The sequence below is a fragment of the Phascolarctos cinereus genome, unplaced genomic scaffold (assembly GCF_003287225.1).
Source record: "Phascolarctos cinereus isolate Bilbo 61053 unplaced genomic scaffold, phaCin_HiC Scaffold_5;HRSCAF=322, whole genome shotgun sequence".
Taxonomy (NCBI): domain Eukaryota; kingdom Metazoa; phylum Chordata; class Mammalia; order Diprotodontia; family Phascolarctidae; genus Phascolarctos; species Phascolarctos cinereus.
In genome coordinates, this window is record NW_027555958.1 from 324,443,414 (window position 1) to 324,470,326 (window position 26,913).

General features: G+C 42.0%; 1 protein-coding gene across 3 annotated transcripts; it reads left to right on the plus strand.

Annotated features, from left to right (window-relative positions):
• Positions 1-33: 33 nt before the first annotated feature.
• On the plus strand, positions 34-26,887 carry PMF1 (polyamine modulated factor 1). 3 transcript variants are annotated; one of them, XM_020991542.2, is made up of 6 exons: positions 34-376; positions 6,154-6,264; positions 9,404-9,509; positions 11,915-12,015; positions 13,647-13,842; positions 25,891-26,887. In XM_020991542.2, the coding sequence occupies exons 1-6, from the start codon at positions 213-215 to the stop codon at positions 25,942-25,944; spliced, it is 732 nt and encodes a 243-aa protein (XP_020847201.1). In that variant the 5' UTR covers positions 34-212; the 3' UTR covers positions 25,945-26,887. The 3 variants fall into 3 exon arrangements, with proteins under 3 accessions (XP_020847201.1, XP_078012299.1, XP_078012298.1); XM_078156173.1 differs by lacking the exon at positions 13,647-13,842; XM_078156172.1 differs by lacking the exon at positions 6,154-6,264.
• Positions 26,888-26,913: the final 26 nt, after the last annotated feature.

Here is a 26,913-nt window from a genome sequence, read left to right on the forward strand (position 1 = left end):
ACGGAATTAAAAGTTTGCAGGCTCTTTCCGCCCCCGCGGCTCGCGCCACAAGCTTTCCTGCAGCTGCGCACTGATCGCTTCGGATCTCACGGTGCCGCTGATGGGCATTCCATCGCCTCCAATCGTGGGGAGGAGGTGATGGGATCAACCAATTGGATTTCTTGGTGGGCGGGACAGGTGGTGCCGTTGTATTTTGGCGGTTCGACTTTAACATGGCGAACGCTAGCGGGAGTAACGTCGGCAGCAGCAGTGCCGAGGTGGTGGGAGGCGAGGAGTCATCCCTGGCGGAGGGGTCGTCAACCGCTCACATCCCGAAAGTGAAGCTTCTGGACACCGTGGTGGACACTTTCCTTCAGAAGCTAGTGTCTGCCGGGAGGTAAGAAGGGGGTGCGCCCCGAAGTCTCGTGAGTGTTCTGGCTCGCGGGAGGAGGTAAAATGCAAATCTCGCGAGATCTTAGCCGGCGCGGGGGGGGGGGGCTCCCCCCTCTCCTGTGGTTGCCTCGTGGCGGGGCTCAAGTCTTCGTTACCTGTAGGGGGGCAGTGGGTTCAAATTGTATAAGATTCGTTCAATCGCAGACACCCTCAGACGTTACAAGGGTGTAACCGCGCTAGGGGAACCTGTTATGGAATGGGGGCCGAACCCCACACCAACTGGTTAAGTACCCGCCCCTTGCGGCAGAGGGCGCGTCTGCTCCTGGCTCAGAAGTTCCGGGTTAACCTGGGACTCGGTACCTGCGGTGCGACACCCCCGCCCTAGATGACGAAAGGCCGAGGGCTTAACGGTGAGCTTTGGGTAGTTTTTGCACTCAGAGCTTTCCACACTCAGAGTCACAGGGTCAGACCCCAAAATCGTGCAAGGCAGCGGGTATACAAAGATGATTCTGAGCCTTCAACAGTCTAATTTACCCTGAATCAGTTCAATTCAGCATACATCGAGTGCCTGCTGTGTGCAGAATATTGTTAAGTGCTGGGGATACAGAGGCGAAAATGAAGCAGCAGCCCTGTCCATTACGAAGTTTGCAGTCTCCTTGGGCTTTTTATCCCATTTTCTTCTTTTCTCTGGCAGCATACCTGCTCTTATTATTCACTTTCTTTTGCTCATCACTCAAGCGTTTATTAAATGACTCTCTGCTGGGCACTGTGCTAAGACCTAAGGATGCAAAGAAAAGGAAAAATTAGGTCCTACCCTTAAGGAGATTGAGATAACACACATGTAGGCAATGCAATATTTTTGTTGTTCAGTAGTTTCCGACTCATGGTGACCCCATTTGGGGTTTTCTTGGCAGAGTTATTGGAGTGGTTTGACATTCCTTCTCCATCTCATTTTACAGATGAGGAAACCGAGGCAAACAGGGTTAAGGGACTCCCCCAGGGTCATAGCTCTAAGGCAAACTTAGCGGGAAAGGCCTCTTCTACAGAAGGCAGCATTTGAGCTAAATCTTGAAGGAAAATAGATCCTGAGAGGCAGAGGTGGGGAGAGAGCATTCCAGGCATTGTAGATGGCCATTTCGAAGGCATAGTGTTGAGTGGGGAAAGTGAGGAAAAGCAAGTAGGTCAGTATGACTGGACCATGGATAGCATGGAAGAGAGTAATGCCTAGTAAGACAGGGAAGTTAAGTTGGAGATGAGAGTATGAAGAGCTTTAAATGCCAGAGGCATCTGTTTGACTTTAGTTAATAGGAAGTCTCAGAAGTGGGTTGAGGAGGGGTGATATAAAGAGAGCTATGCTTTAGGAGAATCACTTTGGTAGCTGTGTGAAAGATAGATTGGAGAGGCCTGGAGACCAATTAGGAGAGAAAACGCCCAGGAGAGAGGCCTTGAAGGCCTGAACTAGAGTGGCTGACATAAGTAGAGAGGAGGAGAAGGATGCAAAATATGTTGTGAAGGTAGTAACAACAAGCTTTGGCAACTGAAAGGATATGTGGGGTAAGGACTTAAGGATGTCATTGGGGTCTTGATGGTTATGTGACAGCTTAGGTCAGGGGTGGAGATAAGGAGTTTAGTTCGAACAGTTTGCTGAGCAATTCATGATGCAAGACTCTGGACAGAAATGAAAGTTGTATATATAGATATGGGAGTCATTTATATAGAGATATTTGAAGCCATGGATCTGATGAAGTCACCAGGTAAGAAAGTATAAAGGAAAAACTTTCCTTATCTTCTCACACTTCTGCCACCCAAAAACATCCCCACATCTAAAAGTCTTTAAAAAAAAAACCCAACCCCAAACCCCTCCATTTCACTCTTTCATCCCCTCAAGCTATCATTCTGATTCTCTTAACAGCCAGACTCCTAGAAGGGATTGTCGATGCTCATTGTGGCCATTTTCTCACTCTTCAGCATAGAATCGTAGACTCTTAAAAGGGACCTCTTAAAAGGGAGGCATCTATTCTAACCCATACCTGAACAAGAATCTTTCCTACAACATCTCTTGACATGACCATTCAGCCTTGAAAGATTCCAGTGAGACAGAACTGACTTCCTCAAAGCTGAGGCAACCCCCTTCACTTATGGATAGCTCTGTTAGGAAATATTTCCTTTCACCAAGGTTAGATTTGTCTCTTTGTAACATCCTTGTCTTGTTTCTAGTTCCTCCCCTCGGGGTCAAACAGAAAACAAATCTAATCCCCTCCATTTGACAAGAGACTCTTCTTTAGACTAAACATCTCCAGTGATTTAATCAAACCTTTTGGCATGAATTTGAGGTCTTTCACCTTCCTGGTTGCTCTTCTTTGGACATTATCTAGCATATCTTTGTCCTTCCTAAAATGTAGAACTGAATGTACTCCACGTGTGTTTTCTAACTGGGGCAGAGAATGGTGATACTATCTCCTAACCAGTTCTAGACACTAACCCTTCCTGCTTTCTGGCTTCTAACTGCAGCTGGAAAATAAAACTACTTTTTTCAAACTGAGACTACTGAGATTGCCTTTTTCAGTGATATAAAAGATATGGAAAGTGCTAAATCCAGTCATCTTTTCTGAATGCTCATTCTTTTCTACATCTCTTTAGTTTTCAGCATTGTCAACCTGGATATTCTTCCCTCCCTTGGCTTTTTGTGACACTATCTTCATTTCCTTCTGATCTGACTGACTACTCTTTCTTCATCTCCTTTGCTGGGTCATCATCCATGCCTGTTAAGCATGGGTATCCCCTAAGGCTTTGTCCTGGGTCCTCTTACACTCTGACCTCATTAGCCCCCATAGATTTGACTATCGTCTCTATGCAAGTAAGTCTCAAATTTACATATCCAGCCTTCATCTCTCCCCAGCTGGATACTTCCATTAGAAGATCACATAAGTATCTCAAACTCAACATTTCCAAAAAGCACTCGTTATATATTTTCTCCAAAACCAATCTTTTCTCCTAATCTCTTCCCTGTTTCTGTTGAAATCACCCTAAGCTGAACCAACCTACTGGCCAGTCGCCTTTGCCAACTCAGTCATCCTTAACACTGACTCTCCTTCACGCCCCAGGTTCAGTTAGTTCCTAAGTCCCGTTGTTCTTCCATCTGTCCCCTTCTCTCTTCTCACACTGACCTTACCTTAGTTCTGTCTCTCACAATCCCTTGCTAACACTATTGTAATATTCTTCTAATTGATTGCCTTTTTCCATTGTCTCCCCCTCCAGTCCATCCTCCAGAGAGCCACTAGATTAGCTTTCCTTAAAAATAGGTCTCATCATTGAATACCCTTACTCAGAGGCTTCCTGTCACCTCTATAATGAAATCAGACTTCTCAGCATGTCACTTAAAGCCCTCTACAACTCACTTATTCTTTCACATAATTTCCCCTTCATCAAGTCTTTGTTCTAGCCAAACTGGCCTACTCTCTATTACTTACACATAATATTTCATCTCCCACCTCGGGCTTTATTTTGGGCCTCCCTGTGGCCTCAGACCCTTCCATCTTTTAGAATACCTTGTTTCCTTCAGGGCTTAGCTCGGGTACCATCTCCTATTCAAAGCCTTCCTCGATTTTTCTAGTTGTCTGTGACCTCTCGTTCCTGAAATCACCTTATATTATAGTTAGTTATGTGCACATTGTACCCCCTCTTTAGAATGTCACTTCCTCGAGGACAGGGACTATTTGATTTTTGTTTTTGTATCCTTAGTGCTTTGCACAGAATTCAATAACTATTTAAATACCTGTCATGTGACAATCATACCTAACATAATTTACTTATTCAGTGCCATAGCAATCAAACTACCAAAAAATTATTTCCTAGAGTTAGAAAAAATAATAACAAGGTTCATTTGGAAGAACAAAAAGTCCAGAATATCAAAGGAACTAGTGAAAAGAAATGCAAGGGAAGGTGGCCTAGCAATTCCAGATCTTAAATTGTATTATAAAGCAGCAATCATCAAAACTGCTTGGTACAGGCTAAGAAATAGAGCAGTGGATCAGTGGAATAGGTTAAATATGCAAGACACAGTAGTCAATGACTATAGAACCCACTCTTTGAAAAAAAACTGCTGGGAAAACTGGAGAAGAGTATGGCAGAAACTAGGCATAGACCCAAATCTCACACTATATACCAAAATAAAGTCAAAGTGGGTTCATGACTTAGATATAAAGGCTGATACTCTAAGTAAACTGGGAGAACAAGGAATAGTTTACCTGTCAGATCTATGGAGAACAGAAGAATTCATGACCAAACAGGAGATAGAGAACATTATGAAAAGCAAAATGGATAATTTTGATAACATTAAATTGAAAAGTTTTTGCACAAACAAAGCCAGTGCAACTAAGATTAGAAGGAAGGTAGAAAATTGGGAAAGAATTTTTACAGTCTCCCTCATAAGGGCCTCATTTCTAAAATATATAGAGAATTAAGACGTTTATAAGAATACAAGCCATTCCCCAATTGATAAATGGTCAAAGGATATGAACAGATGAAATTAAAATCATCTATAGTCATATGAAAAAATGCTCTGAATCATTATTGATTAGAGAAATGCAAATCAAAACAACTCTGAGGTACCACATCACACCTATCAGATTGGCCAACAAGACAAAACATGAAAATGATAAATATTGGAGAGGATGTGGGAAAATTAGAACGCTAATGCATTGTTGGTGGAGTTGTGAAATGATCCAATCATTTTGGAGAACAATTTGGAACTGTGCCCAAAGGGCTATAAAAATGTGCATACCCTTTGATCCAGCAATAGCACTTCTAGGGCTATATCCCAAAGAGATCATAAAAATGGGAAAAGGACCCACATGTACAAAAATATTCATAGCAGTTCTTTTGTGGTGGCAAAGAATTGGAAACTGAGAGGATGCCCATCAATTGGGGAATGGCTGAGCAAGTTGTGGTATATGAATGTAATGGAATACTATTGTGTTGTAAGAAATGATGAACAGGCTGACTTCAGAAAAACCTGGAAAGACTTGTATGGTCTGATGCTGAGTGAAGTGAGCAGAAGCAAGAGAACGTTGTACACCATAACAGCCATGTTGTGCGATGACTAATATTGATAAACTTAACCCTTCTCAGCATTACGAGGATCTGAGACATCTCCAGAAGCCTCGTGATGGAAAATGCTATCCACATCCAAAGAAAGAACTATGGAAGTTGAATCGCTATCGTTTTTTTTTTCTATTCTGTTGAGTTTTGTTTCCTCTTTCTGATGGTTACTCCTGTTGGTTTTAATTTTTACTTACAACTTCACTAATGTGAAAATATGTTTAATAGGAATGTGCACCGTGTTGGGGACGGTGGTGGGGAGGAAGGGGGAGAAAAATTTTAAACTCAAAAGCATATGGAAGTGTTTAATTAATTAATTAATCAGTAAATTAATTTAATTAATCCAACTCAAAATAAATAAATAAATGAAAGCCTGTCATGTGAAAGAGAAATTAGGCTTATTCTGTTTGACCCTAGAGGGTACAACCAGAAGTGGGTTAAGTGAAATAATAATACTTATAGTCAACAATTATATAGCATTTACAAAGCATGTTGCATATATTATCTCTTTGATAGAACAACCCCGTGAAGTAGGTGCTGTCAGAGAGACAAACTGAGGATTGATCTAGGGGAAGACCTCCTGGTTAATGGGAGCTATCAAAAAGCAGAATGGCACAGCCAAGGGGGTAGTATATTTCCTCTCACTAGAAGTCTTCTAGCAAAGGTTGATCACTTTTCCAGGTGTGTTGGAGGTAGCCAGGTGTTACAGTGGACAGAGCTTTGGACCTGGAGTCAGGAAGACCCAAGTTCAACAAATCCTGCCTCAAATACTTCCTGGCTGTGTGACACTAGGCAAGTCATTGAACCTTTGTCTCAGTTCCCTCATCTGTAAAATGGGGCTAAAAATAACAGCTACTTCCCAGGGCTGTTGATCAAATGAGATAATATTTGTAACGTGGCACACAGTGGACACTTGATAATTGCTCATTCCCTTTTTATTCTCTCTAGTGGGGCATCTTATTTAGATCCAGTTGAGATTGGAATGCTGCAGTGACTTAATTTGCCCACAGTCACACAGATAGGTATTTACAGAGCCAGCACTGCAGCCTGACTCTCCCGACCCCCAAATGAAATGCTCTTTCACCCTTTTTCTGTAGCCTTTTTTTACCAGAGCTGTTCATGAGGAGCAAAATGGATTCAAGTTTCACTTTTCTCTCAGCCCCTCGCTGCCCCCTGCTGGGCTTGCTTGGTAGAAAAGGAAAACAGGAGGGAGAAGCCAAGTTCCTTGGTGTTAGCACCACCTGGCAAACTGAATACTTTAGCCCCTATATCATCAGCACATTTATGGAAATACATGTATTTAGATCAAAACCAGTCTGTCTGCATATTGGCACATAAGGACTGCTGAAGTACAAAGAAAAGCTTAAGTAATGGGCCTAAAATAACTGACATTGATTTTAAAAACAAAACATTTTGAGTTTCTTAAGGCTTCTAAAAAAACCCCTTAGTTTAATAGTGAATTAGATGCATTAAATTAAAAAAAAACCTTTAGCTTAAAAGTTGTTTTTTTGCCTTAGTTGCTTAAACTCAATAAATGTGGTTTAAAAAAGCAACTTTTTTTTTAAGGCCTAGGTCAAGCTTTTCTTTGTGCTGTTAGGTTTACAGAGTGCTTAGTCTGGTTTATTCCTATCACTGAATCAGTAAGATTCCAGGCTCCCTGTAGAGGTAGGGAACGGGAGGCAGAGCCTAGGCCATGCTGTGTGGCAGAGATGCACTTGGGTTCACCATTAGGGAAAGCCTAAAGCCTCACCTTTAGGCTTCTAGCACTTGAGGTACCTGGTGTCCTCCTGATGCAAAGGGATGACTGGGCAGAAGAGTGACAGAGTGAACTCTTCCCATCATTTAATCACAAGCCTCTTTTCACAGCCCTGAGGCTGTGGCCATTCAGATTCATTTAGTAACTCACCTTTGACCCTTATGTCAATCATGGGCCCCCCTGCAATCTATTTACATGCCTAGTGCTGTGCTAGACACTGGATATAACAGAGCGGTTTAAGACATAGTTCTTACAGTAAGGAATTTACACTCCACTAGATAGAATATTCTTGAGGGAAAGAAGGAGCCTCAGGAAATTTCCCAAAATGTATTATTTCCCTCTCCCTGCCTGTTCAAAGAATCCAAAATGGAACTTCAAATTTTTTCCCGTTCAAGGAACTGCTTGCTCTTCAATTCACACTTGTTTTCCAAATTTGTGTGCCTCCCTGATTGAAGTTCATTCCTCCCCAGCAGTACAGATAGTCTTAACCCTGAGGGCTGGTAGGAAGAGTGTTTATACTGTTTGCCATTCTCTGGTCACATTTTCTATACATGCATGTGTGTGTGCTCATCCATACATGTATGTATACACATATTATAGATACACGTCTGTTTACAAATACACATTTATATCACACATACATATACACACACACTCCTCTCCTTCAGCAACCTGAGAAGAAAACACAATTTGAATCTCAAGCTCTCTGCTTGCTAGTCCTGAGAAGGGACTAGGAGGAACAGAAATTGACCCATTTCCAAAAGCTAAACCAGACTTCAGCCCACAATTAGCCAGGATGAGGTATCCTCATTTTCTCCTTTCCAGTCCTCTGCCGCCACAGACCTCATTTCTAGTGGAACCAGATGCACACAGCAATTTGGTTGTATTGGTTGTTTGGGCCTTCGGTTGGGTCAATAGGATACTACTTCTCCAGCCAGAAAGTGGGAGTTTTGTGACCGTATCCTGTATATTGTTCTTTTTTTAGTTTAAGCCATGAGCAAGCCCCTCAGGGGAAGCAGTATAAATCTAATCTTAGATAATTCTTAGATAGAATCTTAGAGATCATCTTGTCCCGACAGTGACTTGCTCAAGATCACACAGCAAGGTAGTAGGAGTGTCAGGACTTAAAGTAGGTGTTATAATTCCTACTTATAACACACTCATTCCAGTGGATTTCGAGGAGAAATGATCTTGTTATTCTCACTTCTTAAATCTCCCTGTGGATTTGAGATAGGGGATTAGAGATCATTTGAAACAGTAGAGAGGGAACAGAGTGAGAAATACATAGCAGTGTTGTCCCCCCAGTGTTGTGCTATTATGCCTTTTATCTAGATTGGACCCACGCACCCTGTCTCAAACATCCCATTATAGAGTAGGGAATGTTTTGGCTTTTGGTGAATCTCGTAAACATTGGTTTGTTTATGAGGAGTTTGACATTCAGACACTTATTAGAAGAGGGTTATAGTACAAAGGGTTGCCCCTGTTCCCTCTGGCAGCATGGGCTCTTTTGGGGGCAGTACTGTGTGCCACTTGTGTTCCAGAGTTGCATGTGGGCCCCTTGCCCCACTCCCAGCCCCAAGGTGCTTTTCCCGACTAAATTTTAATGCTCCTTGGAGTCATCGAAGTGGGTGGTATGAAAATGTACTATCTTGTAGTAGTCAGTGGAATAGGAAAAGAGAACACAAAGTGGGAGAGAAAGCAGCAAAGATAGCTGATTTAATTTAATTAACTCCTTGTGTCTGAGGGAAAAGAGAGCTAGAAATATACTTCATTTTGGGGAGTGATAAGAAAGCCACAGATACTTACTAGCTGTGTGACCCTGGGCAAGTCACTTAACCCCATTGCCTAAAATTACAACAACAAAAAAAAAAGAAAGAAAGCCACAGATAATTGAAATGTACAGAGAAATAATTTCCTTCGACCTCAGTCCCCATGCTAGCATTTGCCCAGAGCTGCAGCATGGCTAGCTTTAAACTTTGCTGTCTTTCCCAGCAAAGTAAGCATAAAGCAGGGAGCAGGAAAAGTGAGATCCTGAATCATCTGCCCAGAATCCTCAGCCTGGAGATGACTCATGGTGGAGAGCTGTTCATCTTTGCCGGGGAGGTAGTCAAAGCAGCAGTTGAGCAAGTGCCTTGTAATGGTGATTTAACTCTATTTTCTCATCCCTTTGTCCAGTTATGAGCGATTTGCCAAGTGTTACAAGCGCTTCTACAAACTTCAGCCTGAAATGACACGACTAATTTATGACCAGTTTATAACTCAGTTGCAGACATCCATCCGGGTAAGTAGATAAGAAACACAGCTAATTCCCTTGGTTTTCTGATTTTGCCACTAAATTTTAAGTCCCTTGAGGTTAGGAACTGTATCTTATTGGTCACTAGGCCTAGTGCTTTGCATATAGTAGATAACTATGTATGTTAGTTGGATGAGGAAGTTAGGTACATCTGAGTCCGTGTGGTGTAGGAGAAAGGACACTGAGTCACATTAACCTCTGTGACTTTGGGAAAGTCCTTTTACCTCTTTGAGCTTTAACCTACTCATCCGTAAAATGAGACACTTAGACTGGATGACCTTCAATGGCTCTTCCAGCTCTAAGTCTTACTATCTTACGAACAGTTCCTCTGTAGCTATTGCCAGTCACCTTCTCAGCTGGTGAGATGATACCATTGGTAACTGAATGACTGTGGTATACCTAGCCCTTCCTTGCTTCTGGTGGTTGGTACAGTGGACAGGTACAGAAGAAATGAAAGATGGTGGTCTCTGTCTTCAGGAGATGGTGAACTGGAGGGATCACAAATGTGCCAGAACATAACTCTCCTGTCTGTGGGTATGGAAAAAACTCCAAACATCTAATTGCTAGGAGCTTGGAAGCATTAATACCTTATGACATTTTAATTCAGTTGAATGGGTATTTATGGAGCCCTTACTATGTTTCCAGCCCTGGATTAACTGTTAAGTATTATGGGGAGTACAAAAGCAAATAACATGATATATTTTCTAAAGTATCTTATGCTTCAATTAAATAGAGAATAATTAAGACAGGAAAAAATGTTTAAATAACGAAATGTGTGGTGTGGACTATATTTAAAAATCTTAGACAAAATCCACATAAACTAGAGTCAGTGAAAGCTTTGTGTTGGAATTTTAAAGAGTAGGATAGAGTTGGGGCAGCTAGGTGGCACAGTGGATAGAGCGCCAGATCTGGAGTCAGAAGGACCTGAATTCAGATGCAGCCTCAGACACTTACTAGCTGTGTGACCCTGGGCAAGTCACTTAACCCTGTTTGCCTCAGTTTCCTCATCTGTAATGGTCTTTACCAAGAAAACTGTACTCCAGTTTCTTTACCAAGAAAACCCCAAATGGGGTCACAAATAGTCGGACATGACTGAAATAACTGAACAACAACAAAAAGGATTTGAATAGATAGAGAGGGAAAAGGAGGGCATGTTAAATGGAGGACGAATTGCAAGGTCCCTTAAAGGTCATCCAGTCCAACTTGTACTTCAATAGCAGTCACCTTCGGGCATCCCCAAGAGCTCTTCATTCAGCCTCTGCACAAAGACTTCTAATAAGAGTGGAAAGCTTACTACCTCCAGGGACAGCTTGTCTGCCTTTGAGTTCTACTTCTTTTTTTTTTTTTATTAATTTGTTTATTTTTAGTTTTCAACAATCACTTCCATAGGCTTTTGAGTTTTAAATTTTCTCCTACTTCCCTCCCCAAGATGGTGTGCAGTCTGATATAGGTTCTACATATACATTCCTATTAAACATATTTTCACATGAGTCATGTTATAAAGAAGAATTAGAAACAATAGGTGGAACCACAAGAAAGAGGAAACAAAACAAAACAGAGAAAAAAGAGCAAATAGTATGCTTCAATCTGCATTCAGACTCCATAGTTCTTTCTCTGGATGTGGATAGCATTTTCCATCATGAGACCTTTGGACATGGCTTAGATCCTTGCATTGCTGAGAAGGGCTAAATCTATCAAAGTCAGTCATCACACAATGTTGCTGTTTCTGTGTACAATGAATGTTCCGGTTCTGCTCACTTCATTCAGCATCAGTTCATACAAGTCTTTCCAGCTTTTTCTGAAGTCCATTTGCTCATCATTTCTTATAGCACAATACTATTCCATTACATTCATATACCACAACTTGTTCAGCCATTCCTCATCTGATGGGCAGACAGTTCCACTTCTTACTGTGGTTTTTCCATGCTGTCTGTTTTTCTGTATTTTCTACCTGTTGTTCCTAGTCCTGCCTTTTGGGAACAAGCAAAACAGTATCATCTTTCTTCTACATCAGAGACCTTCTATTCTTGAAGACAGCTGTCTTGTCCACACTAAGTCTTCTCTTCTCCAAGCTAGTTCCTAGTTCTTTCAAATGATCCTCGTGTGGTGTGATCTGTTGTCCTTTTAACATCATGATCACTCTCTTCTGGAGGTGCTGAAATTTATCAGTGTCCTTCCTAGAATGTTGGAAAAAGCTATCCTGGCAATAGTGAAGAGAATGTGTTGCTAAATAAGAGGTGATAAGATTAGTCAGATAGAGGTCCTTAAAGGCCAGTAATTTGTAGACTTGGTCTGACAGGCAGTATGGCGCCAGTGGAGATTTCTGTCTGTTTCTTCCATACTGTTCTGCCCCTTTTCTATATGGTTTTGCCTCTTTTCTCCTTTACTCTCAGGAAGAAGTTTCCACAATTAAGGAAGAAGGAAACCTAGAAGCTGTTTTGAATTCCCTTGATAAGATTGTGGAGGAGGCTGAGGACCGAAAGGAGCCAGCATGGTAAGAATTGATTATGGGGCAGCTAGATGGCACGGTGGATAGAGCACTGGCCCTGAAGTCAGGAGGACGCGTCTCAGACACATGATGCTCACTAGCTGTGTGACCCTGGGCAAGTCACTTAACCCTGAGTGCCTCACCAAAAAAAAAGAAAAAAATTGATGGCATGGAAGAGGAAGGGAACTGAAGACCCCCTTGTGTGTTCATTTTTAGGAAATGTTTGGATTCTCTTCCAAATAGCTGCAACTCAAAGGAAAGGGCGATAAAGTGGACTTAACCATCATTATAATTAATAATCATTATAAAGCTTTTATATGGGTGCTTGACAGATAGTTATGCTGCCATGGTCCCTGCTCTGTGAGAAACCTACTGACGTAGAAAGAGCAGAGACCAAAGAATAAGAGTAGTGAAGTAATAGTTAATTTAACATTTAGGTATTTTCGTCATTTAGGGTATATCCCCAAAGTCTTAATGAAGTTTTAAACTTTATTAACTTCAGAAGTATAAAAGCTATAAACTTACAAAAAAATCTCTTGGAAGCTTGTTTAAATTTCTTTTACGTTGACTTAGTTTTGTGAATATTGTTTAATAAGTTTTTTTTATTTTAATTCAGTTTCCTGGATGACACATTTCAGACCAGCCACTGCATTCACCTGATCTATTTTGTGTTTGTTTGTTTGTTTTGTTTTGGGGTTGTTTTTTTTTTGATTGAGCAGTGGGAGTTAAGTGACTTGCCCAGGGTCACACAGCTAGTGTTATGTGTCTGAGGCCGGATTTGAACTCAGGTCCTCTTGAATCTAGGCCAGTGCTCTATCCACTGTGCCGCCTAGCTGCACCCCTCCCATTCACCTTATCTATCTCCATTAGACTTCTGGGGTCACATCAGAACTGCTGTATATACATCAAAACCTTGCTTTTCAGATGATCTTACGGCTAGGATTACAAATATAATCACTGAACAGCAGCTAATGAAAGTTTTTACAAAATTCAAAAATAGACTGAAATAGAGACTTGGAAAATGTTTGGCAAAATAAAAAACAATAAAACATAGATAGTGTTAATATATGGTTTTCTAGGTCAATATTCAGGCCACAGGGGAGATCTAGAAGGAAGAGGAAACATGTAGCTCTCAGAAGCTCCAAGTTTGATGAGAGAGACGGGATATGCCTCAGGACTGATAGACAAGGGTATATGATACAGCTAGCCACAGCTCCAAATACCAATGGGGGGGAGCAGAGGGAACATGGGTAGGAAGGGGGCAGTGTGGTGAAGTTTGGAGAGGAAGAATGGAAAAATCACATCAGTCGTAAATAAGAGGAGGGACATTAGAGTTGGGAAGAACATGATGGCAGGCTTAATAGAGGCGGCAGAAAGAATTCCTGGTTAGAATGGTTCAAGCTAGGGGCCACTAGGCAGGTCTACCCAGGTAGAGTAGTCTTTTGGGGTGTTATTGAAAATGACAGATGGTAGAAGGCAATAGAAGAAACCTCAAAACCCTAGTTAAGTTTGGCTTGAGCACAGGAAGCAATTAGTCCTTAGGAAAAGGCGGTACCTTCCCCTCTCTCCACCTCCTTTCCACTCCAGATCTCTTTACCCCCTTTGTTTATGTTGCCATGTCTGAACTTCCTGACTAGGCGCCCCAGTGGGATTCCTGAAGATGATGTGCGCAGTACGCTGATACCCTACTTCTTACAGCAGCAATCGTCCCTGAAGCGACTGGTCCAGGAGCAGGAGAGGGAGAATGTCAAACTGGCTGAAATGGTCCTGGAAGGGCGGAAACAGGTGCTAGAGCTACAGCAGCAGATCCAGGCCCGGAAGCAAGCTTGGCAGGCAGGTGTCCTCCTTCCTCCTCCATTCTGCTGGTAGTGGCCAGAGGAGTTTCCAAATTGATGACATTCTGAGGCTGATGGTGATAGTAACAACTCTTACTGATACAGTGCTTTACATATGTTATCTCATCTGATCCTCAAAATAACCATATAATGTAGGTGTTGTTATTATCTCCATTTTACAGTTGAGGAAACTGAGGCTGAGAGAGTTAAATGATTTGCCTAGGGTCTCACAGCTAGTAAGTATCTGAGGCCAAATTTTAAACTCAGGTTTTCCAGCACTATTTATCTACTTCGCCACCAAAGCAGAAATTTCATTATAGGAAACAAGGAGAGCAATTGTATTATGGCTAATTATATTTGGCAAGAATGCCAGCATAGGACTCACAACTAATGCCTCTCTCTTCCCTTTCCCCATTAGTCATTTGGCATTTTGATGAAGCTTATCAGAATTTCAAGAACATTGACATAGGAGGCATCATGAGAGTTAAAAACCAGCACATAGTGCAGGTGTGCATCCCTAGCCCCAGAAAAAAAGAATGAGGGGCTTCTGTAGTAGGGATGGGGTCTGCTGCCTATTTCTGAGGTGGGAGAAGAAATAAAAGAATATCATCCACCCCAACACAGATAAGATTCAGGGCTGGAGACCCTTCATGGAGAGGAGTGAAGGAGAGATATTTAAAAAAACCAACTCCACAAATACAAGGGTGAACAGCAAGTTGTCTGAAAACAGTCTGGGAAAATAAATGGACTTCGGGTTGGACATGAGTCTAGAGTGTGATGTGTCAGCCCAGAAAGCTGCCTTGGGAGGCAGACACGGTCTCAGTGTTGTGTGTGTGGGTCAGGTCACATTTGCAGCCTTGTATCAGGCTCCAGACCCTGCCTTTCAGGAAGAACCTTGACAAACTAGAGAGCATTCAGGGAAGGGCAGCCAGAATGACGAAGGATCATGCCATGTCAATCAGTCAGTAAGCCTTTATCAAATACATGAGGTGTGCCGGGCACTGTTTTAGACCCTGGGGACACAAGGACAAAAATGAAATGATCCCTGTCCTCAGGGAGCTTCCATTCTGTTGCTTCAGGGGTGGAGGAAGAGGAGAGGGGGACTATATGTACATCTATAAGTATATACAGAATATAGCCAAGGTAACTGAGAAGGAGACCTCTGCAGCTGGGGATGGGCTCAGGAAAGCCTTCCTAGAGAAAGTGGTCCTTGAGCTGAGCTTTGAAGGAAACCAGGGATTCTCAGTGGCAGAGTTAAGAAGGGAGTGTATTCCAAGCATGGGAGATAGCCTGGGCAGAGGCTGGGAAATAAGAGATGGATTGGTTATACGTGAGGAACAGCAGAAATCTAGTTTGCCCCATAGAGTATTGGAAGTGGAGTAGTGAGTAATGAGGCTAGAAAGGCAGGATGGAGGCAGATCGCAAAGGACTTCACATACAAAACAGGAATTTGTCTTTGGTGCTAAAGGCAGTAAAGAGCCACTAGAGTTTACTGGGCAAGAGAATTACATGGTTAGATTTGTGCTTCAGAAAAATCACTTTGGCAGTAATGTAGAGAGTGGATTGAAGAGGGGAAGTGGGAGAGATGAAAGAAACCAAGTGGAGACTGTTAGAATAGTCCGGGTGAGAGGTAGTGAAGACCTGAACTATGATGATGACTTTGTGGGTAGAGAGAAGGGAATGGATGCAGAAGTAGAAACAAGAATGAGGAAATGATAGGATCTGTGGAGTGAAGGAGAATGACTGAGGTTTTGAGCTTAAGTGACCAGAAGGATAGTGCTTCATTCAACAGAAACATGGAATTTTGGTAGAGGGGTGGGCTTGCAGAAAAGGATAATGAATTGTTTTGGACATGTTGAATTTGAGCTACCTATTAGACATTTAGGTCAGGATGTCATAGGCAGTTGGTGATACTTGGAGTAGAGCTTAGAAGAGAGACGAGAGCTAGATATATATAGAGAGAGAGAGATTTGGGAGTCATCTACAAGAGATGATAGTCAAACCAATGGGAATTGATTAGTTCACCAAAAAAGGGAAAATGGAGAAGAAAAGACAGCCCAGGACAGAACCTTGGGGTACATCCACATTTAGAGAGTAGGATATGAATGATGCTCCAACAAAGGAGACTGAGGGACTGCAGTTGGATGGAAGAGAAGAGTCAAAAGAGAATTGTGTCATGGAGACTCAAAGAAGAGAGAAAGTGCGGAGGATAAGGTGGAATCATGATTGGTCATTACACTGGTCAGAATTCTTAAGTCTTTGATTAGTAACTTTGGAGACAGCAATTTCTGTTGAGTGAGCTTAGAAGCTGTATGGCAGAGAGTTGAAAAATAAGTGAGAGAAGAGGAAGGGCAGCAAGAAACACAGGCAACTTTTTTAGGAGTTTGGCTATGAATATGAGGAGAGATATAGGATAATAACTCAAAGGGATGGTAAGGTCAAGTGAAGGTTTTTTATGTTAGGGAAAAACCTAGACACATTCATAGGCAGTAGGGAAGAATGTCCAGGCAAGAGGGAGAGAGTGAAGATTAGAGAGGGAGAGGGGAATGATTTAGGGTGAAATATATAAAAAGAAATGGGAGGGAATGGGATCATAGGTACATGTAATGGGAGTAATCTTGGCAAGGAGAAGGAACACCTCTTCATCAGACACTAGAGTAAAGGAAAAAAGAATGGAGAATGTGAAGGGATTTTGAGATGTGGAGAAGGTGGCACCTAGGTTTGTATCATCATTAGAAGCAAAGCAATCCTGATGGTCACGTAAAGCAGCCCATGCCCACTGTTGGAGGTGTTTGGGTGTCACTTCCAGTAACACCTCCTGTAGGAGTGCTGCATACTCCAGAGAAGTGACCCTTACCGTCCTGGTCTCCCAAAATTAGATCCATACTTCTTTGGGAAGTCAAGTCGTCCATTCATGAGAACTGTGATGGAATTCCCAGAATGCTTAGGAAATTCCCAGGTTGCTTATGGCACCTATGCCTGAGGAAGTGGCGTGTCTGTAAGCCCAGTAAAACCAGTCGTGTACTTTCTCTACAATAACAACCTCCATGCTTCTGATGTAAGCTCTGCTCTGAGGCCATTTCCTCCTTCTTTTTCCCACCTTTGATTAATCTGTTTGATTAGGAAGACTGCTTAAGTTTAGAAGAAGTTCTGATGTATATTTGTTTTTTTAAAGTAGGAAAATAAAAGCAAAAAAAAAAACAAATGAAGGCAAGAACCCACACTTTTTAAACTATTTGTCACCTTTGTGCTTTCTAGCAGTCTCAGTAACTTTGTTTACTTTGTATTAAACAGAAATGAATAAATTTTGAGCAGCCTTTTTTTTTTTAAAGGAAATCAATTAGGTAGGAGTAAAAGGCTTGCCTTGCTGCGATGTGATTGGATAACATAAATTGTAGTGGGCCCAGCCTGCATGGCTGTGTGACTTTCTCTAGTTCGTTTAACCATATGTGAGTGTGCATGGATGAGGCAGATGAGAATAATCTAGGGTGGGGATTTGTAAGGTGACAGGAGCAATAGGATAAGGGAACAAGGGATTCAGGAATAGAAGGTAGTGTAATGTAGTGTACTGGTTAAATAAAGATTATGAAAGGAAAAAAAGGAAGCTGAAACAGGAGTGATGGCCTGGGAGGACCCTCAGAGATGGAGCAGCTGGAGGTCATAGTTAAGATCAAGGATGGTGCTAACAGGACTGAAGCATATGGAGAAACAGAATGCTGTAATGGTATCATTGCATAAGGGAATTTTAGAATTCTTGGTCATGGAAATGGAATAATCATTTGTGGGTGAAAGTAAGATTAAAGGTATGGCTATCCCTGTATGTGATAAATGTAGAATGGAAGAGTAGATCATGGGACAGTGAGAAAGTAAGAGGCTAAGTAGTTTGAAGTAACACCAACATGTATATTGAAAACTCTAAATATAAGAACAGGAGTTGAGTAGAGGGAAAGACTGGGCGCTATGTAATAAACTTCATGAGAAAGTAGGGAAAATGGCCTAGGGACCAGGAAATGACTACCTCCAGGATCTGGATAGAGTGAACCTCGAAGGAGGAGAAGCTGCTGAGTTATGGTGGCGGAGGGAGAGTCTGGAAGTGACAGTAGAGAGCAAGAAATAGTCCAGTCCTTTGAGAACCAGTATGTTGGGGGCAGGGTATGAGAGAGGATGCAACTCATACCAGAGTATCCTAGATTGCAGTATTATGTGGTATGAGACTGGGCTTTGTGAGTTCTAGAAGATAGGAACACAAGAGGAAGAGGTGTAAAATGAAAGGAGGTTTGTTAATGATGTCCAATTCCAAATGGTGCAGTGGAAGGGGAGAGCACACCTGGACTGGGACCTGGGAAGGGTGGGGTTGACATGGATAGGTTTGAGTGAACATGAAGTAGGGAAGTGGGGATCAAATCTTGGGCAGGCAGGAATTCAGCTGAAATCAGGAGAGATGGTAGGAGCTTGTCGGCCACTGGGGATAAGACCAGGCAGTAGTGCCCAGCAACTCCATTGATGGCAGTAGCTGATTGGAAGCTCATGGTAACTGTTGTGTCTGGGCTGTCTCTAGTGCTCACTGGATGAGGATTAGTTGAAGGAATTGGGTATGAGAAGGGAATGGGGCTGGAGAAGAGAAGATTTGAGGGCACAGGGAAATATGGTAGTTTTCTTCAAGGATCTGAAGGTTTGTCATCTGAAAGAGAGACTGCACTTGTTTTGCCAGCTCTAGAGGACAGAACCAGGAATAAAGAGTGCATTTATGCTTGAGGTTAAAAAGAACTCCCTGACACCTAAAAGTGTCCCAGAGTGGGGTGGGCTGGAGTGCTCAATACATAGGGAGCTCCCAGGTCAGGTATGTTGTAGAAGGATTCTTTTTCAGGAATGGTTTGGACTCGGGGCCACTGAGGTCTCTTCCAATTTTAAGATGGTAAGATTCTGCAAGGAACAATTTTGAATATCACTTTGGTAGAGCCTTGAGATAAGTGAAAAGATTAGATCAAAGAAGGTGATGAATAGCCCTCATCTTTTAAAGACCCTTTTAAAAGTGTTAACAACATCCCCTTGGCATTTAGTCTGAGAGATCTGGAGTTAAAAGGTTGTTACCTGAAGCAGCAGAGAGAAGCAGCACAGGGGTGATTATCCAGATGGGAGAAAGAAAGCCTTTGATTGGCAATTGAAGATAAAGGAGGAGGTGGAGCTGGTAGTGCTTGACAGTGACAGCTGAAGAGACAAGCAGCTGCTCACAGTGCTATACCAGCAGCAACTTAAGTCATTCTTCTTTCTAATCCCTTGGGAGACAGAGGTCAGGAGACTTGTAGCAGCCAGTAAGACTATTTTAGCGGCTTTCCCTCTTGTGTCTTCGGAGCATAAATTACACTTCCCACCCACCCGCCTACCCCCTCCCTTAGGGGGATGGGCAGAGATTTACTTCTTCATTTTCCTCACCCTTCTGTTGAGGGGAATTGTTTTCCATTGGTTTATAAGGTGTTAAGAATGATCTTATTGGGGGCAGCTGGGTGGTGCAGTGGATAGAGCACTGGCCCTGGATTCAGGAGGACGTGAATCCTGCCTCAAATCCTGCCTCAGACACATTAACACTTGCTAGCTGTGTGACCCTGGGCAATGGGCAAGTTACATAACTCCCTTGCCTAGCCAAAAAAAAGAATGATCTTATTGAAAATAGGAGCCAAGAGAGCAGAGAAGCAGGAAGACGTACCACAAGCACCCCACCCTCCAAAAAAACCCCAACAAACTTAAAACCCTTACAAACAGATCTAGAAAGTCTACCAGATTGACTTGTGATCAGGAAATCCATGAAAAAATCACAGAAAGTCACTTTTCCAGACCAGGTCAGCATAAAGAGACGGAGAGGTCTGTGGACGTTGGGGATGGGGTCTGGCTAGGAGCACACTGGGTAGAGCACACTAGCACAGGGAGCGGCTGTGCAGGAGGGAAAGAGCAGGTTGCAGATCCAGCACAGAGAGGCTTAAAGTTGTGCATGGTGCAAGAAAGAACTGGTGCTGTTGGGCAGTTCTGTCACTACCCTGTCCAAGTCACAGATTTAGGGTGGGTTGAGGAGGGGACCTGCACCTAGAGGTGACATTATAGGGTAAGAAGCAGTTGTGAGCCCCAGGATGTGTTCCAAGAGAGGAGTGTGATCAGAAGCCAGCAGCTACTGTGTGTCTCTGACCCCAGGAACAGAGCAGGGTCTCACTTCTAGCCTTCTTCCAGTCTGAGGCCTGCAGCAGAGTAATCAGGGCAGGAATCCCAGACCAAAGTGGGTCTGCAGTTTAGTCACTCTGAACCAGCAGTTTTCCAACTGGTTCATAGTGGCTGAGTCCAGCAGAAGTCTACTGAAACTCCATACAGGGTGAGCCCACAGTCCCAAACCCTAGGTAAGAAACTTGCAGAGTGCAAATCAGGGAGGCAGTGATCAGATGTTGCTCTCATTTAGACCACTTTGGAAGCCCTGAAAGCTCACCAGTCCATAGCCAAAGCTGTCCTTGAGATCCTGAAATCACACAACACTTGGTATTCCTAGAAAGCAACAGTAGAAGCAGCCCAGACATTCTCTTCAGAAGTACAGAACCTGGACCTAACATAAAGTCTTAAGTAAGGAAGTAGCTGGAAAAATGAGGAAACAAAAACAAATCCCATCATGAAAAGCTGTTTTGGTGATGGCATACATAAGACACAAACCCAGAATTAAAGAATGACTCTAAAACATCTATAGTCAAAGCCTCAAAGAAAAACAAACCTTGGGCATAAATTCAGCTAGAAATCTTGGGAGAAATGAAAAAAGTTTTTTGGGTTTTTTTTTAAGAGTTAAAATATTTTTTCTTTTTTTAAAAAAATTTGTTTATTTTTAATTTTTAACATTCACTTCCATAAGCTTTTAAATTTTAAATTTTCTCCCCCTCCCTAAGATGGCATGTGATCTGATATAGGCTCTACATATACATTCGTATTAAACATATTTTTACATTAGTCATTTTGTAAAGAAGAATTAGAACCAATGGGAGGAACCATGAGAAAGAAGAAACAAAACAACAACAAAGAAAAAAGAGAGCAAATAGTCTGTTTCAGTCTGCATTCAGACTCCATGATTCTTTCTCTGGATGTGGATAGCATTTTCCATCATGAGTCTTTTGGAGTTGTCTTAGATCCTTGTGTTGCTAACAAGAGATAAGTCTATCAAAGTTAGTCGTTGCACAATGTGGCTGTTACTGTGTATAATGATCTCTTGGTTCTGCCCACTTCACTCAGCATCAATTCGTATAAGTCTTTCCAGGTTTTTTTAAAGTCCGACTGCTCATCATTTCTTTTTTCTTTTTTTTCTTTCCTTTTTTTTTTGGCAGTTGAGGTTAAGTAACTTGCCCAAGGTCACACACTAGTAAGTGTCAAGTGTTTGGTCTGAGGCCAGATTTGAACTCAGGTCCTCCTGACTTTAGGGCTGGTGCTGTATCCAATGCGCCACCTAGCTGCCCCCTCATCGTTTCTTATAGCACAATAGTATTCCATTGCATTCATATACCATAATTTGTTCTAAACTATTTTCGTATATGAAATGAGAACACTAAAGGAAAAATTGGAAAAGAAATGAGAGCTATGGAAGAAAGAATTAGAAAAGGAATTAACAGCTTGGCACAAAAGTTATAAAACCTTCCCCAAACAACTAACTCCTGAAAAATTAGAATGGACTAAAGAGAAGCTAATGACTCCATGAGACATCAAATATTAAAACAGAGTCAAGAGACTGAAAAAATAGAAAAAAATATAAAGTGTCTTTTAGCAAAAACAACTGATCCTAAAAACAGATTGAGAAGGAAAAAAAAAATTAAGAATAGTAATAAAATACTCTGCCCTACACACACCGAAACACAGACATTTCTGGAAACCACCATAGAGTAGAGTGTTGACAGGTGGGTCACATTTCCTCACATTTTGCTTATACGTTGTATAAGGAAAGTTTTTCTTTAACTTTTTCAATTAACAAACATTTTTTCCCTCCCATTGAAAAGAGGAAAAAGAAAATAAAAATTCCTTGTAATAAATGCATTTTCAAGCAAAACAGATTCCTTCGTTGACCACATCTAAAAATCTGTGTTTTATCACCTCCCTGTCAGGGTGGTCAGCATGCTTCATCAGTCCTCTGGAGTCATGGCTGTCTTCTGGTTGGTTATGGCACTGATCAGGGTTCTTAAGTCTTAGGCATCATATTTCAAGAGATCTGAAAGGAAAACTGCCCAGGTACCTTAGAACAAAGGACAAAATGGAAATTCAAGAATCCACTGGTCACCTCCTGAAAGAAACCCAGATCAAAGAAAAAGTACTGCTAGCAGTCCAAAAGAAAGAATTCAGATACCAAGAAGCCACAGTCAGGGTCACACAAGATTAAGAAGTTACAACCCTAAAGAAGCAAAGAACTCAGAATATGATATTCCAGAAGGGAAAGGATTTAAGCTTACAACCAAGAATAACATACCCAACAAAACTAAGAATAATGCTACAGGGTGGGAGATGTTTTGTTTTTCTTGCTTTTTCAGTGGGGAGGGGTTTGAGAGGGAAAAAAGGCAGGTTTTTGCTAATTGAAAAAAATTAATTTAGAATTGACCCCCTAGCAGCTAGGTGGTGCAGTAGATAGAGCACCGGTCCTGAAGTCAGGAGGACCTGAGTTCAAATCTGGCCTCAGACCAAACATTTGACACTTCCTAGCTGTGTTACCCTGGGCAAGTCACTTAACCCCAATTGCCTTAAAAAAAATTGACTCCCAAAAAGAATATGATTTTAATGTATGTTTTCCTATTTTCTTAGTGTGGCAAAATTAAATGGTTTTTAAAAAGTTTTGGCGATTTGCTTAGACTGTGGGTAGAATCTGTTCTGGTTGGGGGCACACTGAACCCAAGAATAGAGTCTCTATTGCCCATTAAAAAAAACCAGCAGTACTTCTGCAATTATTAAGAATCATGTTGGGAAGCAGCTGGGGGGGGCAGTGGATAGAGCTGTGACCTTGGAGTCAGGAGGACCTGAGTTCAAATGCGGCCTCAAACACTTGACACTTACTAGCTGTGTGACCCTGAGCAAGTCACTTAACCCCCGAGTGCCTCACAAAAAAGAAAAAAAAAAGAATCATAGTGTCTTAGACTAGAAAGGTGAGAGTCCCACTATAATCTAACACTGTATTGTGTTCATGGACATCACATTCTGGGAAGCATTGGCAAAATGCAGTGTCCAGGGGAAGGCAGCCAGACTTATGTCATATGAAGATTAGCTGAAGAAAGTAGGAATATTTAGCCTAGAGACTTAATAGTTGTCTTCAAGTATCGGAAGGGCCGTCATCTGCCAGAGGGATTCTGTGGATTTATTCTGCTTGATCCAAGAGGACAGAATGAGGAGCAGTGGGTAGAAGTTGCAAAGAGGCAGATCCAAGCTTGATGTAAGAAAATACGTCCTATCAGATAGAGCTGTCCAAAAGTGGAATGAGCTGCCTTTGGAGGTGAGGGGGTCCCATTCACTGGAGGTCTTCAAGCAAAGGCTGGATAGGTGATAGAAGGGATTCTTTCTCAGATCTGGTTTGGACTAAATAGCCTCTGAGGGCCCTTCTGACTCTGAACAGTTCTGTGACTCTATGAAATCATTTTTATTTTTGTTTTTGCATCACATTAATTTCGAAATGTATCCCCCCCAACTCCCACCTTGAGTCACAAAGTAAAAAAAGAAAAAGAAAACAGTTCCTTTTTTATTTATATGCAGTATTGCATTTTTAAAAACTCTTCTCTGGGGCCAGGCTCTTTCATTTTAATTACAGAGTTCAGTTTCGTGTTGTTCATCTGAATGGTCTTAGTCATGGTGTGTATTGTTTTCCTGGTTTTCCTTTCTTCATTTTGCATATGTTCATATAGGCCTTCCCATTCTTTTTTCTAAATTTTTTGGATTCATAATTTTTTACAGCTCAGAAAAATTCCATTACATTCACGTGCTTCTCTATATTGTAGATTAATATCCTACAGTAGTATTTTAAAAAAAAAACAGCTGCCCAAGTTGAGGATGAAGAGGTGACTAGGAAAAAGATCATATGAGAAGACATGGGGATTTTGTGCACTGTGAGTTCAGGAATGAGTTAGTGTTGGGATATGGCAGCCAAAATGTTTACCAAAGTCCAAGATGGGGTAGGAGGGTGAGAGTCCTTCTAAACACCATCCTGCTCAGACATCACTTTGTCTTCTTCCTCTGTTGTTTCCCTCTCTGGGCCCCTCCCCCTCCCCCATAATTGCGTTGTCCTAGTGGAGGGGCTTGCATAGCTCAATGAAACTATGAGCTATGCCATGCAGGGTTACAAAGGTACATAAACAGTACGAAAATGATGAAAGAGATGACATTAGAAAATGAGCCCCTCAGGTTGGAAGGTGTCCGATACACTACTGGGGAAGAGCAGAGCAATTAGAGGCTGAATCACCAACATTTTCTGGATTATGGAGAAAGCAAGGGAGCTCCAGAAAAACCTGTGCTTCTACTTCATTGATTACACTAAAGTGTGGATCACAACAAAACGTGGCAAGTCTTCAAAGAGATGAGAGTACCAGATCATCTTACTTGTCTCCTGAGGAACCTGTATACAGGTCAAAAAGAAATAGTTAGAACCCAGACATGTAACAATTGATTTAAGATTGGAAAAGGAGTATAACAAGGCTGTATATTATCACCTTATTTATTTACCTTATATGCAGAGTACATCATGCAAAATGCCAGGCTAGATGAACCAAAAGCTGGAATTAAGGTTGTTGGGAGAAATAGCAACAATCTCAGATATGCAGATGATACCACTCTGATAGCAGAAAGTGAAGAAGAATTAGCCTCTTGAAAGAGGAGAGTGTAAAAGCTGGCTTGAAAAAACTAGGATCTTGGCAACTGGTACCATCACTTCCTGGCAAATAGAGAAAGAGGAAATGGAAGCAGTGTCAGATTTTATATTTTTGGGCTCAAGATCACTGCAGATTGAGACTGTGGTCATGAAATTAAAAGATGCTTGCTCCTTAGAAGGAAAACTGGCAAATCTGGGCAGTATACTAAAAATCAGAGCCATCACCTTGCCAGCAAAGCTGGCTTATAGTCAAAGCTGTGCTTTTTCCAGTAAAGAATAGTGTCTTAGGCTAGAAAGGTTGTGAGAGTTGGGCTATAAGGAAAGCTGAGTGCTGCAGAATCAGCGCTTTTGAATTGTGCTGGAGAAGACTTTTGAGAGTCAGCTTTTGAGACAGCAAGGAGGTCAAATCAGTCAATATTTAAAGAAATTAATTCACACTATTCAGTGGAAGGTCAAATACTGAAGCTGAAGCTTAAATACTTTGGCCACATAATGAGAAGACAGGAATGATTGGAAAAGGTCCAGATGTTGGGAAAGATTGAAGGCAGAAGAAAAAGGGGACAGCAGATGATGACATGGTTGGATAATATCAGAGACAATGAACATGAACTTGGACAGACTTGGAGAGATAGTGGAGGATAGAAGGGCCTCGTGTGCTATGGTCCATGGGGTCACAAAGAGTCAGACACGACTGCACAACAACAAAGCCATATGTCTTGAGAAAGGGGACCAAGATGCGGTGATCACACCAGGTCTCCAGAATGTCACTGAAAGGAATCAGGGATTCTTAGAGAAGAGAAGACTTAGTGGGGACATGATCCTTGTTTTAAAATATTTAAAAGGCTGTCCTGTGGAAGAGGCTTGTTCATGCTAGGGCAGAAAGAGAATCAATATGGAGAAGTTACAGGGTAACATGTCTAAGGAAAAACTTCCTAAGTACTAACACTGTCCAAAAGGGGAATAGGCTGCTTCAGAAATGCTGTAGAAGGGATTTGTGATTTAAGTGTGGTTTACAATAAGTGGTCATAGACATCTACCATGATTTTTTTTTCCTATTGGGCCTTCAGTGAAGATGAAGCAGAAGATCCTACCTTTGCTGTCTAGTATAAATCCAAGTCCAGAGTAGAGGCCCATGGAGGGAAAAGATTTTATTTTTTCCATCACTCTTGTCTTGTTTTTTTCTTTCTCCATACCCAGGCTCTTAGCAAAAAACAGAGAGAGCTGGCAACAGTGTTGGAAGACCCAGAGTGAGGAGGCCAGTCAGCTGGGCCCCACCCTTCTAATACTCTCAAGACTTCTTGTCTCTGGCTTTGGAGAGATCCACATCATCTGAACAAATTAAATTTCGTGAGGAACCGTGGAGGTAGAATCTACAGGGGTTGAAACTCTGAGCTACTTTTAGAGGGGAAGCCAGCTAAAAAGAGGGCTATAAAATGCCCACTGATCCAAGAGCTGTAAAGGGATCAGCCAGAAACCAAGGATGCAGGTTAAGGCCTCTTCTTCGTGTGTTTTGGCCTTCTCTGGTGGCATTCATCCTGCTCCCCAACTCCACTTGTGATTTCCTTCTGTTTCCTACTACTTTGGAGTAAGATGGGCCATAGGTTTTCGCTCATCTTGGGCTGGATTTTAGTATCTCTTTCTCTACTGAGCTCAGCACAGTTTCTCCCCCTCCTCACATCCCTCTCAGTCCAGACTGCTCCAGCCACAGAGTTCTTGAATCCTCTAATCATGGAATCTGTTTCCAGTCTCCACTGATTGCTGCCTTGCTGGCCAAGCTGATGCCCTGTCATGTTCTCCCCACATCTGTAAATAAACTTCCTACACTACACTGTCATCTCTCCACTCCCAAGATGTTTGTCCCTGTTGGCCTCAGCTGTCCCCAATTTGCTGTCCTTATGCTGGTCCCCAGGCTAACATGGAGCATTTGGATCCAGGACCTTGAGTTCCTTTTGCAAGTAGGACAGTCTGGCTCCAATCAGTTTTCCCGGTTTATAGAATCTAGAGCCTCTATGTCTGGGAGATAAGATGGAGCTTAACTCTAGCCCTGATGGGAGAACATCTGGGATTTCCTCAACCCCCAGCTCTATCTCAATGACTATAGGCAAATAATTTTGTCATTTTGTCTAACCTTAACCCTCACACTACCTTTCTTGTTTTATGTCTGGGCTGATTGAGAATACATCTATATAACTTACATATCTTGTTGTAGTCTTCCTTGTG

Excerpts from the sequence above, each read along its gene's own strand:
- PMF1 (XM_020991542.2), top strand. The coding sequence starts at position 213 with ATGGCGAACGCTAGCGGGAGTAACGTCGGCAGCAGCAGTGCCGAGGTG. Across the intron at positions 9,510-11,914 it reads AGTTGCAGACATCCATCCGG|GAAGAAGTTTCCACAATTAA; the intron begins GTAAGTAGATAA and ends CTTTACTCTCAG. Across the intron at positions 13,843-25,890 it reads CCCGGAAGCAAGCTTGGCAG|GCTCTTAGCAAAAAACAGAG; the intron begins GCAGGTGTCCTC and ends CTCCATACCCAG.